The following is an 18,394-nucleotide window of genomic DNA, read 5'->3' on the forward strand; positions in this document are numbered from 1 at the left end:
AAAGTGAAAAAGGGTTCAAAATAGGTAAAGAATGAGGAGTTGGGTTGCTAAACGAGTGTTTGGCTGGAGTCTGGTTCTGTGAATTACTGTTGCTTTGTAAGAGGGCATCTCGGCAGTCTTATACTGGGCGCGGAACCGGCATTTCGGTCGACGAGGACGCCGAACTTGACTCGAGCGTCTGTGAAGAGACAGAATCCGTTTTGCTCCGCATAGACTGATAATCTTAATCCGGCATGCGTCTTTTGCCGAAGCCGTCCAAGAAAGAGGCAAGGAAATCGCAAAACTGGACAAGCCAATAGCCGGAGTGGAGGTTTGGCTCAGGTACCGATTACACCGGTGATGGATGCCGGTGAACTACCGGCGAGGCGCGATCGGGCGCCCAAGGTGAAGAAAGTAGGGTTCTTGTTATGAAAGATGCCGGTATAGCGCTTAACGGATCAAAGAAAATAGAAGGACTCCGCGGATCAAACAACTGCCGCACACGCTGTAGGCCTGCTGGACAGCTGGACAGTTTCGTATTTTAGTGGGGAGTCGCCTCACTATATGTCGGGTGGCCCGAATAGCTCTATTGTCATAGTTGACAAGATGCTATGCCGAGACGTAGGAGCCTTTTCAACGTCTAATGCAGGAACCAACTAGCCTTTCAAGGCATGGAAGAAGAATCCATGCTGTGCAAAGGGACCTGCAACCGGTTCTTTGGTACAGCAGGTTGTTGGTTGTTCATGATTCAGTCAGAGTTATAACAGCGCGGCAGTTGCCACACCCGCATTGCGTGCCTGAATTGGGCGGGTCATTGGATACTTTAAATATGCTTATAATTGGCTCTATTAATCGAATTAGAGCCGAGGCGCTTAGGTCATTGCAGCAACATTCGTATTAATGGATCGCGATAGTGGCTGAAAAGGGCCATGTTGTCTGGTTGACTTGCGGAGACGAAGATTGTTAGACTGACAAGACAATAAGTGACGCTTGGTACTGATGTTCCATTTATTCAAGAGAATCATTAATCTTTGTTGATGCTGTACAAGAACCAAGAGGATCTCTCCCTGGGAGCAACTTGGAGCCCGTACGAGTCTATACGAGGTACCACACGAGGCACGCTTAATGCATTGGCTAATGATTGATCGGTAGCTTGGGTGAATTCGTCAACTTCTCGAATCATCCGAAGGAAAGAGAGAGAAACTGGGCCCAGTGGAAGCAAGTGTCACATGGGCCGTAATCATTTGTCAAGTTAGTTTTGCACCGCCAACCAAGCCAGGGCCGCGAATATACCACAGGGGGCACAATATCATCGGCATCGACAAGAAGACTCCCAACCCTAAGAACACTTTAAAGTCCTTGGCGTGAGAGTCGGCCAGCCGGGCATTTCCTACGCCGTTGACATGATTCATGACAGGTGGGTTGCCCAGACCTTTGCTGATGGCACTGCCTGCGGCTACCGAGTTCCGGTACGTGCCGAGTATCATTTGCCAGCATCTTTCTTCTCATCGATTGCTTCGTGAACCTGCCGCGTCCTCGGTGTGCGGAATTTGGAGCTTCATGCTGCCGACTCAGGCCACCGTCCATGGCCCGCACGGTCGACGTCGACGGAGGAAGCGACGCTCTTTGCCGGCCACCGCGCGAGCCGAGATTTCTCGTTGGCTTCATTCATTGTACGTCTATCTATAGAGTCGAGATTACAAAAAGCTCAAGAGAAACTACTATATATATGTGACTCCTGCCGCCCTCTTCCATCGATAACTCACCCAACCTACACTCACTCACTTACTCATTCACTCATCCATTCTTTGATCGTTTACCCCTACACTCACTTGACGGAAGCTTACGCCTCCAATGCATCTTTTCCAACCCGTGATAGCCCTTTTGGGCTTCGCGGTCATGGCAGCCGGGTATGCCTTGCCCGGCGCCTACGAGCGTCTCTACTTTTACTACGCGTATCGCCTAGACCATTTGACCAGCGAGAAACCCATCATTGCCGTCGGCTGCAAGGGAAAGGACGGAGGTCTATGTGGTCTTAACGAATTCATGGAATACATCTCCAAAAAGAAAGTCACCGCCTCCGTCACAAACGATCTGCATCCTGAAATCGAAGCGACTGCGCAGAAGATCTTTGAGAAGGAGGAGCTGACTGCCCAGGTCGAGTTCAAAAAGGTTGTTCAGAGCGCCAAGAACGAATACGCCGATGTCTTCAAAAAGGTCGGCGACAGGTTCGTCGGAAAACTTGACCCCGACACCGAGCCACTTGACAGACCGCCAAAGGATAAGAAAGGAAACCTCGAGCCTGAGACGGCCGAGCAGACAGCGGCCCGGAAAGCACAAGCCCTGGAGGACGTGAAGCTGTGCCGGCAGAGAGGCTACGATTCCATGCACAAGGTCTTCAAGGCACGCGTGGAAGCTGCCGTCGACGCCATGGTGAAGCTACACCCGGATTGGAAGATTGAGGCGCCCCTGAGCAAGGACGGTGTTCCGATCTTCAACCTGAAGAAGACGGTCAAGGCCAATCCCACCGTTTCCGAGGGCGACATCGCAGCGGCCTGGCTGGAGAACATCAAGGGCGGCCACAAGGAAAACATCAAGACGCTCAAGGGCAACCTCGACGGCGCCGAGGTCCTTGGATTCTGCCTGCCTGGCGGCGCTTTGCGGATGGCCAAGAGGCAGATCACGGCCTGCAAGAAGTTCCCGATCGAGGACGAGATCCTGTTCCCCAAGGAGGCCAAGCTCGGAAAGGCGGCGCAGATGGCTGAGGAGATCTCGGAGGCGGAGTTCGAGAAGCTCGCGACTCAAAAGGGCCTGAAGAAACTCGCACAGGAAAAGTGGAAGGGCACGACCCTGGCAGACGTACGCACGAAGCTGCACTACGAGAAGCTCACCTCGGAATCGCCCAAGGTTAGCGTCGGCAAGGGCGGCGGCTTCAAGGCGCCCTCGGTCGCCTCCGGCATCGGCGAGGTCGTCGGCATCGGTCTCTGGGTGTACGGCATCGTCGAGGCCTGGCGAGACAACGTGTCCGGGCTGGAGCTCGGCGCCGCCGCGTCTTCCATCATCCCCATCGTCGGCTGCACGGTTCAGGCCATCGCGGACCATGCCAAGGGCGCCTTCGAGACCATCGACACGGCGCTGTGCCTGCTCGGCGACGGCCTCATGCTCACGGGCAACGTGCCCGCGGGCATCGCGCTGCACGTCATCCGCGCCATCCTCAGCTTTTTCCGGCCTCCGCCCTACCCCAAGCTGGAGCATATGCAGGCCGCGCGCGACGGCGTCTGGAACCGCTTCCTCAAGGACGACATCTACTCGTACATCTACTCGCACCCGGGCTACGCCAACATCACCGGCCGCCGCGTGAACTCGACCGAGGTCGACTTCCGCGACAAGCTCGAGGGCGCCCTCGCCATGGAGGGCCTGGCCGTCCTCTCGCACGGCGCGCAGACCATCGGCGCCGCCGTGGCCAGCGCCCAGGACAGCCTTGAGGCCAGCACCACGCCCGAGCAGAAGGCCGACGTCGAGAAGGCCATCGCCGACGTCAAGACGCAGCTGCTCGAGGCCACGGACCGCGAGATGGTTCGCCGCCAGCGCCAGATGCTCATCGCCCTGCCCAAGACGCTCAAGGAGACGCACGACATCTCGCTGCAGCCCATCGCCGACGAGTTCAACCGCCAGTTCAACGACAACATCACCTCGTCCGAGATGGTCGAGAAGTACCACAAATGGCTTTTCATGGGCTTCGGCGCCGCCACCGAGGACAACCAGGAAGAGGTCGAGCGCGACCTGGGCAAGATCGCCGACGCCCTCTACGCCAACCCGCCCCAGCTGCCCTCCTACTTCGACCTGACCTACATCCTCGGCCAGAGCCGCGGCCTCGCCAACATCCACAACGACACCCTGTCTATCCCGAGCTACCTCCGCGACAAGTTCCCGACCATGTCCGAGGCCTCGCTGCAGGTGCACGTGCTGCACCACACGCTGCAGATCGCCAACCTCATCATGCGCACCAACACCGAGGACAAGCTGTCCCAGTACTTCCCCGACTCGGACGCCCAGGGCGTGCGGGACCTTCAGACGCTCATCGCGCTCAAGTTTGGGCGCATCTCCGATGAGAGCAAGCTCTGGGTCGCCCGGCTCGACTACCCGGAGGGCAACTGGGCCTGGATGCTGACCGAGGAGGACTTCCGCGCCGCGCGCGCCATCGTCAACCCGTACGTCCCCCAGTGCAGGCCCCAAATCGTCGCACCTCAGCCGAAGCCCCTGTGCACGCCCCTCCTCACCGGACCGGCGTCCATCTTCCTGACCATCGGCATGAGCAAGGCGCTGGTGGCGAGCCTGTCGGAGCAGGAGCGCGCGCTGACGACACGGGGCGTGTCGGAGGTCAGCCAGAAAATCAAGGACTTGGCGAGGAAGCTCGAGGCGGATGTGACGACGCCGAAGCGCTTCTGGCATGCGATGCTGGCGGCGCAAAAGGCCAAGGACGACGAGGACGCGGCGTTCCTGGCCCTGCCGGCCGGGCCGCCCAAGGAGGGGGAGAAGCCGGTCAGGAGGGCGCTGCCCCGTTCGGCGGCCGTCTACCGTGCCAACTTTGGCGCCTCGCTCTAAGTGAAGCTGCGCCACATGAGCTCATCAGAAGAAAGACGAGGAGGACAGGGAGGAGGAGAAAGGGTGGAGCGAGGATCAGTCCAGGTAGTCGCATAACTGGACTTGGCCGGGGTCGGGTACAGACAAGGAGATGGATACACACGCACACTCGTTTCTTCACAGCGTGAAATGAATATTGACAATTCTTGTATCTACCTTTATTCGCATATAGACACGTACTTGGCTCTTGAAATAATAATTTGCCCTCGAGAAAGAACAGACGCCGGAAGTTGAACGTCATCTGCTCCGCGGTCAATATGCCCGCCTTGGTTCTATTGTGTGTGCTATCCATCCCATGTGAATAAGTGGCAATTTTGAATATGTGCTTATATCTACATATGATATAGATATCTACATGCGTCTATACGAACGCGAATAATTTCTGCTTCGGAACATGCGACTGCCGCGCACAACCACATGCGGGCGGGTCCCGGTCCAGCATCAACGAACGCACCGGCAATCCGGCGTATCGCGATAGCCGCTACGCCGATGCTCAGTTATTAAATTGAGCATAACTATAGGGCTATTAATTTGATAGGCCTCATGGATCTTGACTTGGACCCTGCGCCACGCCCCCACCGACTTCGGCAGTTGATTCCAACCCACCCAGGCAGCGTCATCTCAGCATGACGAGAGCCGCCATATCGTGGAAGTAAATTCCGAATGGAGTCGTGCTTTCCTAATTTCCCTTTCAGTTTGATTCTCGGAATGCTGTCTCTTACCCCGAGAGCTCGTCGAAGAAGCCCACTCAAGTCTGCCTCCACTTACACCTAGCTACTTAGACGCGAAACCACTGCCGTCGTATCATTCAAAGCACTCCCTAACCACCACCTGGAATGAATGCAAACTTCCTTTCAAGCCCCCCCCCCGTCCGCCCACGCCTCGTTGTAAATCCCCGGGTCCTGCATCGCGCCCACCACCACCGGCCCGTCATGCAGCCAATTCCCCGTCGGCGCCGTCCCCGAACACGCCACGTCCGGCCTCACCCCGAACCGCTTCCACCCCTCCGACAAGCCCCATCTGCCTCCTCCGCTCGGGTCCCGGATCGCCTCCGCGAGGCCCAGCTGGTCAGCGCGCTCCAGCAGTCGCCGCGTGTAGTACGACGGCTCCCCCTCCTCAGAGTCGCGCGCCCGCGCTTCGCTCAGCACAAACGGGTCCGGCTCGACCTCGCCGACCAGCTCGTCGAAGAGCCCGCGGTCGCGCACGTGCACGGCCGCGCGGAGCACCGCCGCGCGCATCGCGGGGACTCGCCGCGCCACCTCCCGATACGTAGAGGGCCGCGCGACGGCCGGGTACCAGATGAGGTACGGCAGGTGCGAGCGCGGCGTGGCGGGCGTGAGCCGGCTCAGGTCGTTGCTCATGATCATGCGGGCGTGCACCGCGCGCGCCACCCACGCCGCGTGCCGCCGCGGCTCCCCGGACAACAGCCGCTCCTCCTCCTCCGGCCGGCCTTGGACTGCCGCGGTCGTGGCCCACCAGGTCGCGAAGAAGGGGTTGTGGTAGATGCCGCGCGCCGCGCAGGCCGCCTCGCCGCGGACCATGCGCGGGCGGCGCAGGCGCGCGTACCGGTCCACGTCGCCGGAGTAGGCGGCCGCGAGGATCAGCACGTCCTTGTTGCCGGGGGGGAGGTCCGCGGGGAGCGGCTTGTCGAGGTACGCGGCCATGGCGAGCTGCTCGGCCGTGGGGGGGCGGTCGTCGTCCTCCGGCGAGGCGCGCTCGTCGATGCAGAGGTCCTCGGTGATGTCAAAGGTGGCCTCCTCGAAGCCCGCGTTGGGAAACATGTCAAATTCGTCGTCGCTGTCATCTTCATTGCCGTCGCTGTCACCGTCGATAACACGCGTCTCGTAGCCAGAGGGCGTCTCCAACCGTTGCCTGACCTCTAGCATCGGCCGCACGGCCGTGTCTCCGTTGAGCCCCGACGGCTGCGGATCCGCCCGGATCGACCGGCTATAGTCGTCCATGACGCCGTACCTAACCGGCTCTCGCATCACCGCCTCGTAGATCTCCACGCTTCCACACGCCCTCGCCTCCTCCGCGACCGCCACGTCCGGCAACACCGTACCCGTCGCGCGCAGCTCCCCGTACAGCGCCGCGTACCCCGCCACCGCGCACGCGCGCGCCACCTGCTGCGCCATCCGCGGGTACCGCCGCGCCAGCTCCCGGTACGTCTCCTCCGCCGCCGTCTCCGGGTACCAGATGCAGTATGGGACCTCGTCCCCGTCCCCGTCCCCGGCCATGTCCGGGATGGCGTCGCTCATGATGGCGCGCGCGTTGAGGGCGCGAGCAAACTCAGGCCACGCGCGGAGTGCTTGCGCCTCGGGCGTGCAGGCAAAGGCGGCGTGGTGCCGGATGCCGCGGATCACGCAGAGCCGCGTGGCCCGCCGGCCGAGCGCCGAGGGCACGGCGACGCCCCGGAGCGCCTCGTGGGCGGCGGGCAGGCTAAAAGACAAGTCGCGCAGGCGCTGGCGAAGGGCCGCTGGGTTGCTGTCGGCCATGATGAACTTGTGCTGTGCTTCTTTCTCACAGTCAATTTGTGCACAAACGTAGACAAAGTGTGTATGTGCGTTTGTAAGAGGACAAGTTGTTCTTATAGGAAGGAGTGGTCTATAAATGTACGCATTATTAAGGTAGGTAATGCGCTAATGGCTTAATACTGAGAGGCAGCATGGAAAACATGGATCACTATTAAGCTTATAATTGAAATGATATCGCTCAAAACCCTTCTATAATAAATAAGAACACGTTCGGCAATCCAAAAAAAAACACGGACAGTTCCGAAACCAGCCCCGTCGTCACGGCAGTTGTTGGCTCCGCCTTGGTTACTGACTCAGAACGCCCAGCGAATAATTGAATACTTCTTTCATTTTTAGCATTGTCTTTTCTTTACCCTTACATATTGTCCCATTCGTAATTCTCTGACCATCCATCCACATTGTTTTCTATTCGACCGCTTCCCAGTGCCAAAGTTGACAAAAAAAAAGACGCCAGCACCTCACTTTCGGCGCAGAAATAGACTATCAAGACAACGATAACACGAAAAAAAAGGTGTATATAAAAAAGACGGTTATGATAAGCTGCCATAAAATCGCAATCTCCCCACAACCGTGAGGATTTTCAATCCTCGGGTATGATATATTCAACCACCATCTATGATATGAAAAGGCGCTTCGGTGAGTTCTACGGTTCGTCCAGCCATGACAAGAGGCACCGCGTGAGTGAGGAGAGAGATGGGAGACGACGACCTGTGACCAGACAGCCGCTGTCAAACCAGATATAAAAAACAAAAAAGAAAGAAGAAATCCTTTTTCTCATCAGTACGCCTTGGAAGTGGAACATAAAAAGGCCTCGTTTCATTATTGCATTCGTCGTCGTAGTCGTCTCTGTTGTTTTCCGAGGGGTAGGTAAGTAGGCAAGCCGGCGCCCAGCGCAGTCAAAGCCTGTTATGACTTGTTAAAGAACCAGCTTCCGCGCTTATTGCTGGGCGCGCCATCCGTCTGCTGAATGGTTTGGATCGTCGGCACGACAGGGCCGTCACCGCCGCCGCCGCGAAGGGGCTTGGCGATGCGGCTGCCTGCGTTAGCGAAGCTGAACCCGCCATCACCCGAGTTGAGTCCACGGGTGCTCCCGGCCTTGGCCGCCTCGAGGCGCTCCTTGACTGAGTTGAGTTGTACTTCGAACCTGCAAGCCGAGTCTGTTAGCATTCTTCCATACGATAGCGAGCACAGCAGATACATACTTGTGGTTGGCAGCAGCCATCTTCTCTTGGCTGTCTTGCAACAGGCCCTCGAGGCTCTGGATACGCTCGTTGCGAGCAATCAGCTTGCGCTCCGCAATCGCAACCTCCTTCTTCAGCGCCGCATTTTGCTCGACAAGCTGGCGCTGCACTTGCGTGAGCTGCTCCAGGTTTCGCTCCAAAAACGCCATCTTCTTCTGCTGGGCCCGGTTGTTAGACGACCGCAGAACATTGTTATACTGCTCGCGAGTCTCGTCCAGAGAGATTTCAAGCTCCACGACACGCTCGCAGCGGTTCTGCAAATCTCTCATCAAGCTCTTCTTCATCGCGTCAAACTCGGCAATCTGCTGTTGGACCGTCTTGCCGTTTGCCATAGGCGCAGCACCACCCGAAGTCACGCGCTGCTGAAGATCATCAATCAGCGTCTTCATCCGCGCGTTCTCACTGGCCTTTTGTGCAGCCTCGGCCTTGAGGTCATCCACGAGCTGGATTTGCGTATTTTGTCGACTGGCAAGGGCACTCTCCAGGCGAGCCTTGACTTCCTCAATATCGACCTCGCTCAGGTTCTTGGCGAGCACGTCCTCGTACTCTTGCTGCAGACCCTCAAGTCGTACTTCAAGCTCGTGGCGGCGGCGCGAATCCATGTCACTGGTGGGCGCACTGTACATGGACAGCTCAGCCTGTCTTACGATACCTTGCGTCTCAATCAATTTGGTCTTGAGCGCCTCGAACTCCTCAGGAGCGATATTGTCGCCAATCTTGCTGTGCTCGTGAAGAGTTTCGAGGTGTTTAATGGCCTGGGAAATTTGGTTGTCGTTTTCGCTGAAGACATCACCGCCGAGATCAAAGCTGGCCATCATCTTGGCCATCTTCTCAGCCTTCCTCTTCTCCTTCTCGTCAAAAGCGACGCCGTTCTCCTTGGCGCTCATCTTGACATCGAGGAGCTGCTGCTTGACGTCGTCCAGCTCAGTGGTGAGCTCCGAGTTGGCCTCCTTAAGCGCATCCATTGTGATTTGGGCTTCTTTGCTCTCAAAGTTGATGCGCTCGAGCTGCATCTTGAATTCATTGGCTTCAGTAGTAAGTCGTTCATTCTCCTTGCCGGTCTTGGCATCGTGCTCCTTGAGGAATGTCAGTTCGTCCTTGGTCTCGCGCAGCAATTTCTCGGCGGTGGTGGCGTGCGACTCTTTTTCGGCGAGCTGATCCTGGAGCTCGTTCTCGCGGCGGAGGAAGTCTTCGCGCTCATCCTTCTCCAGAGCAATGACGGGCGTGCTGGCGCGCTCGGATGGAAGGGGTGTCTCGGAACGGTTCTCGGCGGATAGGCGCGACGGTGTCGAGGGGCGCTGCGGCTGTCTCGTCTCGGTGGGCTTCTTTGCGACCACATCGGAGGTGGGGAGAGCCCATTTGTCCTTGGGGACAGCCTCTCCGGAACGCCATTGCTGAATTTCAGTCTCGAGGTTGGAAATGTACGATTCGAAGTTGGTAACCTGGCCTTGGGCCTTTTTGAGGAGCGCCTTGAGCTCTGCAGGGCTAAGCTCGGCATTGACCTTGGCCTTGTTCTTGATGCTCTTTGCTCTGGTACCAAATCGCAGAGTACCTAGCGTCTCAGCGTCGTTGTAGCTGCTGGGGGAGCAGTTGATAATAAGGGTGGTGCGACTGTTACCACCGAGGGATTCTTGCAGAATTCTGGTCAACTTCGAGTCGCGATAAGGCACGTGAGAGGATTTTCCGTCAGTGAGGGCATTAATAACCATGCCGAGAGCACTCAGACTCTTGTTGATCTTTTTGGCCTCCTCCAGAGTCTGGCCGCTGGCGCCAGTCTTCCCCACCTTTTCGCTACCCGCCAAATCGACCAAGAAGAGCTGACCGCTCTTCGCCGACCCCGTCTCAACGTTCTTCTGCGTGATGGTAATGACAAAAATGGAATGCGATCGCGACGACTCTTGGTTCATATTTGTTGCAGCGACAGCCCGGGCGTTGCCGCCGCGTCTCATGACCTCGTAGACCTCTTGGACGCTGGAGACGTAGATTTCCAGCAGACCCTTGACGTAGACGCCACGATTCTTCTCCTCGTGGACAGGCAGGTTGTCGTTTTGCGGGGCCAAAAGATCTCGGATGCGCTCCATGTAGATTTCCATGTAGCTTACGCGTACTGTGTATTCGATTGTGCTCGGGCTGGACATGATGCTAGCGAATATTTGCTCAACGATGCGGGGAATGACACCGCGACCAGACTCGTCCTCGATGCTGGTGCCCATCATAGTGTATGATTTACCGGCACCGGTCTGGCCGTAGGCGAATACGGTTCCGTTGTAGCCGTTAAGGATATCATCGACAGTCGGGCGGATCGAAAAGTCGAAGATGTCTTGTTGTTGGCATTCCATATCAAAGACTCTGTCAAAGGTGAAGGAGCCCTGTGCTTCTTTGGACTGGAGTTGAGGGCTATGTTAGATTCCCGATGCGAAAGTGCGCGAGACGAGGCAAAGAGCCGACGCTGTCGGGAGGCTACATACCTCGAGCGAGCAAGTGTCGTCGCCTTGGAAGGTGACGATGGGCTTGCCCCCAGACTCGAGTTCAATCCGATTCTGGGGACGGAAGCGTGCGACGACCTTGATGCTGTTTGCCGCGGACATGGTGATAGCAGCCTGACCGTGTCGAGGCCGTGAGTGGAAAACAAGTTGGAAAAGCAGAAAACGAGAGAGGTGAGGTCGAAAGGGGGGATTATTATTGTTTCCCAAGGTTATGCCACGCGTGGGCGAGGAGCTGGTGGACGAAGAAGCGGGTACTAACAGCAGCCCCCCAACAATGCGGGCAAGCTGGTGGAGGTACCTGGAACAAGTACCTTTTGTACCTGGACAGTGCGGTCCGGTACGGCCCTCGCGCGGCGTGGCGGGACGACTTGTCGTGGGTAGGACAATACGGGAGGTAGATAGGTACTAGCGGTCAGGGTGCGGGTTCAGCGCAAAATGAGGCAAATAATCAGAAGAGATAGATCAAAAGGCGCTGGCTCAAGATAAGACGCGTGGGATACTTGAGCGTGTTATCAACGTGTTTAAGTGGTGGGAGAGTCTTCATGCCAGCCAGCAACGGGCAGATGCCAATCGTTCGGCACTGACGTTTCAGCCACGGCCCTGGCCGGAAAGTACATTATAGCGGGCTTCAGTGAGGAATAGAGGGCAACGGGCCCTGAAGAGAAATTCAATTTCGGGGCACGCGGGCGGGCGCTGGTTTGCGCCATCTTGGCAGCTCATCTGGCCCCGTCAATGCAATCAAATGCCCAAATGAACAAAATCTTTTCAATATAGGGAACCTATATTAAAGAAAAAAAGGCACGTTGACCTGAGCAGTTGCAAATCATGAACCTGCCAGAGATACATGTGTTGGCCACTGACTGACCGTAAAGTCGTACCTGGTACCTCTGCGGCCACTGCCCCTCCTTGGCGTTGCATTGGGCGACTCTCTCACATGCACGCGAACTACTTACAGAGTAAACCCATTCGATCTGGCTAATGAATGTAGACAATACCTACAACTTTCCGGATAAGGCGAGTGCGTCTCGATCCCGTCATCATTGTCATCAGCTCTGCTCTTGTATATGCATGCTAATCCACAAACAGCACACGAGCCCGTGGAGGCAAGTCAGATCTCGCTGTAATGTTAAGCACCGTAGCATATTCCCAGTCCAGATCTTCCAGGCTACAGATGGCACTCAAGTAAACTCGAAATGATTCTTGATTCTGTTTTCTTCTATTTCTCGCTAGCTCGTCTTGCACTTAATACACGACTGAACTCGCTAGATGGAACAAAGAACCCATGGTATGTATAATCACGATCGCGTACGCCTAAAACGCCTTGACGAAAACGCCTCGGTCCTGCAAGGAGAATGGGCAGCAGCAGACAGTTCTCTGGACAATTTGCCACGCGCCACTTCCAAACACAGGCCACATGCTGTAGAGGGCCGGCGTCAGATTACATGCGTAAGCAAGTCTGCCGGCCGCTGGTCACCATCCAGCATCAATCTTCCCAGCTCTTCTCCACGGTCTCTCTGACGCGCTTAGTGTATTCTTTCCGGTTATCCTTATACAGATTCGAGGCTTCGACATTGGCTGGCGAGCCAGTGTTGGGATCGTTGAGAAGACTATGTTCGGGTTAGCACACCGATTCTGGGGACCACTTGTTCACGCTTTACCTTTGAATGCTCGTTAACACCGCGGCGACATCATACGTGGGACTCCATCTGTTTTGTAGAATGTCCAGGCAAAGCTCGCCAGTAGCGTACACGTTGGGGTGGAACATTTGGCTGATAAACTTGACTTGGGGAGGCTTGTTGGGATACTGTTCCTCAAACTGCATCACCAGGCGAAATGTGCCATCCTCGAACGGTGTGTCTGCGGGCCCGATAATCACGGCGTTCCTGCGAGATTGCCAGGTTAGCAAGGATCGACCCCCCGGGTGACGCAGCGGCCGCATCGGCCAAGGTATATACCAACCATGTCATGACGTTGTCGGGGATCGGGGAGGCAGAGACACCTGCAGGCGGGTCGGTCTGCATGCGCTGCGAGAACTGTGAGTCAAGAGCCAGATCGGCGCGCGAACGGAGCTGGCAGTTACACACCTTGAAGTCCCGCATTAAGCGGCGTCTGGCGGCGGTTGACATTGTGATGGGCTGAGCAGGGTGCGGGCAACAGGGTGCGCCGCGAGGATCGTGCGTTGTTGGTGCGTGTTGGTTTCGACGAGTACAAGCTACAGCGAAGGCGCTAAAGGGCGTACTGATATAGACAGAGATGAAAGTGCTTGGGTCGTGAAGCGGCGAGGAAAAATATATTTTGGGCACGAGAGTCGCCGCCTGTCACCCTCTTCTAGATTATGGCAGCATTGAGGGACCACCCTCATGGTGAGCCTGGCCAATGAGGATGGATATTGCTCGAGGTCGGCGGGCCCTGCGTCTCGCCATCGTTTGCGTCACGTGAAATCGTGTTTGTGAGGGAACCAAGGGTTGTACGGGCGGCGAGGAGAGGAGATGGTTTATAAATAGGGTCTGGGTCTATTCCGAGGCTGTTTCAAAATGGCTTTTTCTGTGACGCGTGTGAACATCATCAGCCGCCAGGATGTAGGCAGGTAGCCTGGATACTGGGATGTTTGGACGATTTGTCTGCTCTGCCAATAGGCTGTCCGAGGTATGATTACCACAGATAGTTAGCACCTCCGTCCGCCCGCTAGCAAAGGCAGGCAAACAAACAAATCAAAGGCGAAAAAAATCCCCACAGCACCAGAACAGCTCGGAATGACCACTGGAATCATCCCGACCACCACCCCGAACTGCTAAAGCCGGGGAAGCCCATGTACCTTGCAAGCTCCCCGCGGCCTCTCTAAGCCGACGTCGCCCGACATGCGCCGACCCACGTCGCCTTTGTTTCCGAACATCCAACCTTCTGCTTCCGGCCCTTTGACGTTTTATTGAATATATTCTGCATTACGTGCCGCCACACTCGTCTCACTTCTCCTTCCCCTCGCTGCGCTGTCCTATTATTTTTATCCCTTCCTCCGCTTGAGCTTCCGTGGTCCCCTCCGTTCCCCCAGTCGCGTCGCCCACATCCGTCACAATGCCTGCCGCGCCGCTTAGAACCGCCAGACTAAACATGCTGGCCCAGCATCTCTCTGCTGGCGCCCGCTCCTTCTCCACGGGGTCGATCCTCCGCAAGGAGATCCAGGATGCCTACATCCTCAGTGCCGCCCGAACCCCGACGGCCAAGGTGCGTCCCATCTCTCTTCCCGCCCAACGCTTGCGCTCGCGTCGACGGCGCTCTAACCCTGTCCGTCCCTACAGTTCAATGGCTCCTACCTCAACGTCAGCGCGCCCCAGCTCGGCGCCGTTGCCATCAAGTCCGCCCTGGAAAAGTCCAAGGTTCCCGTCGAAAAGATCACCGACGTCTACATGGGCAACGTCCTCGCCGGCAGTGTCGGCCAGGCGCCCGCCCGCCAGGCCGTCATCTTCGCCGGCCTGCCCGAAACCACCGAGGCCATCACCATCAACAAGGTCTGCTCTTCCGGCCTCAAGGCCGTTGTCTTTGCTGCCCAGAACATCCAGATGGGCCTCGCCGAGGCCCAGATCGCCGGCGGCATGGAGAACATGTCCCGCGTCCCCTACTACGTCAACCGCGCCAGCGGCCTGCCCGCCTTTGGCCACGCCAAGCTTGAGGACGGCCTGATCAAGGACGGGCTCACCGACGTCTACGCGCAGTTCCACATGGGCAACTGCTGCGAGAACACTGTCAAGAAGCACAACATCACCCGCGAGCAGCAAGACGAGTACGCCATCCAGTCCTACCGCAACGCGCAAAAGGCCTGGGCCGACAAGGCCTTTGCCGAGGAGATTGCACCCGTCACCGTCAAGGGCCGCAAGGGCGACACCATCATCGACACCGACGAGGGCTTCAACGACATCAAGTTTGAAAAGGTCCCCACCCTCAAGCCCGCCTTTGTCCGCGACGGAACCGGCTCCGTGACCGCCGCCAACTCGTCCACCCTCAACGACGGTGCCAGCGCCCTCGTCCTCGGCAACCGCTCCATTGCCGAAAAGTACGGCAAGGACTCGCGCGTTCTGGCTAAGATTGTCAGCTACGCCGACGCGGCCATGGCGCCCATCGACTTCCCCGTCGCCCCCGCCAAGGCCGTCCCCATCGCCCTCGAGCGTGCGGGAATCACCAAGGACCAGGTCGCCGTCTGGGAGTTCAACGAGGCCTTTGCCGGTGTCATCCTCGCTAATTCGAAGATACTCGGCCTCGAGGGCGCCAAGGTCAACCCTCTAGGAGGCGCCATCTCCCTCGGCCACGCCCTGGGCAGCTCGGGATCCCGCATCCTGACCACCCTTCTCCACCAACTGAAGCCTGGCGAGTATGGTGTTGCCGCCATCTGCAACGGTGGCGGTGCTGCTACTGCCATGGTCGTGCAGCGCATCGAGTCTGTATAACCAATGAAGATATAAAAAAATGATTTGCTGAAAAAACAAACAAATGCATTTATTTGTTTGCTGCTGGAGTATCTGCGGGTTTCATAGCACTTGTACTTGAATACACAACGCATCCAATTGAAGCGGGCAGCTCTACTGAGGGAAGAATGTGAAATGGAAAAGACGAAGAGGTTCATGCTTGGCTTATTCCAAGCCCTTTTCAAACGAGCCTACGAACATTGCGACTGGCTTGCAATATCGCAGCTGGTGCAAGCTTCAAGTAATTCAGCGGCAGGCAGCTTGCTGCTTCAGTGGTATCTGACCAGGGTGTGCCGCGCCATTGGCGGACAAAACTCACGTACAGCTATTTCTGACGATAACTAGATTCGATGCTCCAGTAGCGGTATGGGTGGCATTAAGTGCCCAAGGTTTTACAGCTCGATGAGCTGTCGATTGGCATGTTGCTATATTCATACCTGAGTTACCACGGCCCGACAACGATGTAAACTTGGGAGCTGTTGAAAAATGCAATTCGCTTTTATTATTAGAGATTGAAGCGAAAATTAGACTTGGCTAAACGAAATCAAGACAGAAACATGAATTGCTCATCGGCGTTTATAATCAACGACATCGGCGCAGACCCGCCCGCTTCGCCCCCAAATCTCGAAGACACCCAAGCGCGACAAGCTTTCCTCCAACCACCAACCATCCACATTACCACCACCACCGACCCGCCTCATCTCGCCGAGGAACACAACTGACCGGAAGAAGGCGAGCGACAAGATGGCGCTCGTGCGCGAGTTCCTCAGCGCGATCCGCGAGCAGGTCCGGCGGCAGCAGGGCGACGCGCTGCGGGACTGGCTGCAGGTCGACTCGAGCAGCGGCGCACAGTACCACAACCTGGGCACCGAGCTGCGAGCCCGCTTCCCCGCGGCGGCCGACGTCGACGGCGTCGTCGAGGAGTGTCTGCCACTGGACGATGACAGTGACGACGACGGGGACCAGACGGTGGCGAGTCCGTGGCCTGGCTTGCAGTCGTTCATCAAGGACTACCTAGTCTTCTGGCGGGACATTGACTACGACGACTTGCTGGGCGCGCATCAGCTGCTGAGCGGGCTCGTCAAGTGAGTTTTCCCTTTTCTTCCCCCGGCACTCGTCTTTCCATCGAATTCAGGACTGCCAAGGCTGACCGAACAAAAAAGCTCGTGTGCTACCGCGTTCGCCCACCCATCGTACGGCGGCATGCTCCTCCAGGCCAGCATGTCCCTCTCCGAGACCCTCGCGCGCCTCACCATGATGCTCAACCGCCGTCCCGACCTCACCCGCAAGCTCCGCAGCGCCGCCCCCGGCGACGAGGACAAGGCCTCCGTCGCCGAGTCGTCCGCCGAGATCATCCAGAAGATCTTCACCACCTGCCTCAACGACCGCTCCAACCCGCGCGCCAGCCCGCCCGTCGGCCGCCGCGCCGGCGTCTACATGTTCGCCAACCTCGTCCTGAAGCTACTCTTCGCCTGCAAGCGCGGCACGAACCTCGCCCGCATCGTCTTCTCCAACGTCGCGGCCGCCTCCCCCCGGCTCGCCGCCTACCCGGCTGCCCAGCGCGTCGCCTTCCTGTACTACCTGGGCCGCTTCAACCTCGCCAACGGGCACGCGCGCCGCGCCGCGCTCTGCCTCGAGGCCGCATACCTGCAGACGCCCCCCGTCTTCCAGCGCCACCGCACCGCCATCCTCACCTACCTGATCCCCGCCAACGTGCTGCTCGGCCGGTTCCCGTCGCGTACGCGGCTTCTCGCGCGTCCCGAGGCCGCGCCCACCCTCGCGCCCGTCTTCGGCCCGCTCTGCGACGCCCTCCGCAAGGGCAACTTCCCCGCCTTCCAGGCGCACGTCGCCGCCCACGAGCGCTGGCTGCTCGCTCGCGGCCTGCTGCCGCTGCTGTCCTCGCGCCTGCGCCCGCTGCTCTGGCGCGCGCTCAGCCGCCGCGCGTTCCTGCTCACGTACGCGCCGCCGGCGCCGGGCGACGACGCAGGCCGCGCCGGCTGCGGCCCAACGAGGGGCTGGTCTGGGGCAACGCCGAGGTCACGTACGAGGACGTGGAGATGGTGGTGGCGGCGCTGGTGCAGCAGGGTCTGCTGCACGGGTTCGTGGCGCACGGGCAGGCGCGCTTCGCGGTCATGGGGGCCAAGGCCAAGGGCGGCCCGCTGCGTGCCGGCTGGCCGCCGGTCTGGCAGGCCATCCGGGCGCGGCAGTACGACGAGGGCGAGTTTGACATTGACGAGGTGCCTGGATGGGTCAAGGGATGAGAGGGGAGGGAGAGCTTGGGCGCAGTCCGGCAAGGGAGAAGAAAGCCGCTCTATAGGATTTATATGATTAACCATGTATAATATAAAGTATGATACCCGTCAATGATAAAACAATACCAGGGCGATGACCACGTTCACAAAGTACACACGCATCAGGGCAGTCGCAACATCAGCGATACAAGAACGAAAGGTACAAGGGACGAGGGCAAAGATTGTTGAAAAAGACTTTATTTTATTTCCATCCTCTCAACCATCTGATAAAAAAAGATGGTCAAGGTCAAAAGATCCGCTCCTACATAACTCGTAAGGCATTTAGTCCCAGCCATCAGAGATGGCCAAGTCTGGTGAAGGAAGAAGTAAAGGCCGTCGTCCTAGTAGATGACACCTCGCAGAAGCTAGTCGCTCCAGGTATATAAAAAACTTCAAGCCGCTTTCGTCTCCGTTAGAAAAAAGTAAGAGAAACAAGTTCTGTCGGCCAATCAAATAATTGGTACATTTTTTCCCATTTCCATATCTCCAAAGCTCCGTTGGAAATTAAATCCCAAAAAAAGAATCAAAAAACTCTCCAATGCTGTAAATGCGGGGTATCGACCGTGAGCAGAATGGTATAAATGCCGACAGGGTCAAGCTGAATGGCCAAATTGTTCCACAGGGAAACAACAAACGAAGGTTAACCTCAAATTAGAGGGGTAGAGGAATGTCAATCGACATTTGCGATGAAGCAAACGCCATGTACGACATAGAGGTCAATACAATAAACATCATCGCCGATAGATGTTTGGCAGATATATA

General features: G+C 57.4%; 6 protein-coding genes across 6 annotated transcripts; 3 read left to right on the plus strand and 3 right to left on the minus strand.

Moving 5' to 3' along the window:
- Positions 1-1,878: 1,878 nt before the first annotated feature.
- Positions 1,879-4,584, plus strand: ISF_05579 (hypothetical protein; the record flags this gene model as incomplete). Its single annotated transcript, XM_018849184.1, has 1 exon — positions 1,879-4,584. One exon carries the CDS (start codon positions 1,879-1,881, stop codon positions 4,582-4,584), a length of 2,706 nt encoding a protein of 901 aa, XP_018703755.1.
- Positions 4,585-5,477: 893 nt separating this feature from the next.
- ISF_05580 (hypothetical protein) lies at positions 5,478-7,118 on the minus strand (the record flags this gene model as incomplete). Its single annotated transcript, XM_018849185.1, has 1 exon — positions 5,478-7,118. One exon carries the CDS (start codon positions 7,116-7,118, stop codon positions 5,478-5,480), a length of 1,641 nt encoding a protein of 546 aa, XP_018703756.1.
- Positions 7,119-8,063: 945 nt separating this feature from the next.
- Positions 8,064-10,986, minus strand: ISF_05581 (kinesin heavy chain; the record flags this gene model as incomplete). The annotated part of the gene is made up of 3 exons (XM_018849186.1): positions 8,064-8,301; positions 8,360-10,782; positions 10,867-10,986. 3 exons carry the CDS (start codon positions 10,984-10,986, stop codon positions 8,064-8,066), a joined length of 2,781 nt encoding a protein of 926 aa, XP_018703757.1.
- Positions 10,987-12,367: 1,381 nt separating this feature from the next.
- Positions 12,368-13,010, minus strand: ISF_05582 (Ubiquitin-conjugating enzyme E2; the record flags this gene model as incomplete). Its single annotated transcript, XM_018849187.1, has 3 exons — positions 12,368-12,491; positions 12,543-12,767; positions 12,844-13,010. The coding sequence occupies 3 exons, from the start codon at positions 13,008-13,010 to the stop codon at positions 12,368-12,370; spliced, it is 516 nt and encodes a 171-aa protein (XP_018703758.1).
- Positions 13,011-13,956: 946 nt separating this feature from the next.
- On the plus strand, positions 13,957-15,323 carry ISF_05583 (acetyl-CoA acetyltransferase; the record flags this gene model as incomplete). The annotated part of the gene is made up of 2 exons (XM_018849188.1): positions 13,957-14,106; positions 14,181-15,323. 2 exons carry the CDS (start codon positions 13,957-13,959, stop codon positions 15,321-15,323), a joined length of 1,293 nt encoding a protein of 430 aa, XP_018703759.1.
- Positions 15,324-16,085: 762 nt separating this feature from the next.
- On the plus strand, positions 16,086-17,602 carry ISF_05584 (PCI domain-containing protein; the record flags this gene model as incomplete). Its single annotated transcript, XM_018849189.1, has 3 exons — positions 16,086-16,426; positions 16,505-17,296; positions 17,329-17,602. The coding sequence occupies 3 exons, from the start codon at positions 16,086-16,088 to the stop codon at positions 17,600-17,602; spliced, it is 1,407 nt and encodes a 468-aa protein (XP_018703760.1).
- Positions 17,603-18,394: the final 792 nt, after the last annotated feature.

The sequence above is a fragment of the Cordyceps fumosorosea genome (genome assembly GCF_001636725.1).
Source record: "Cordyceps fumosorosea ARSEF 2679 chromosome Unknown scaffold_13, whole genome shotgun sequence".
Taxonomy (NCBI): Eukaryota; Fungi; Ascomycota; class Sordariomycetes; order Hypocreales; family Cordycipitaceae; genus Cordyceps; species Cordyceps fumosorosea.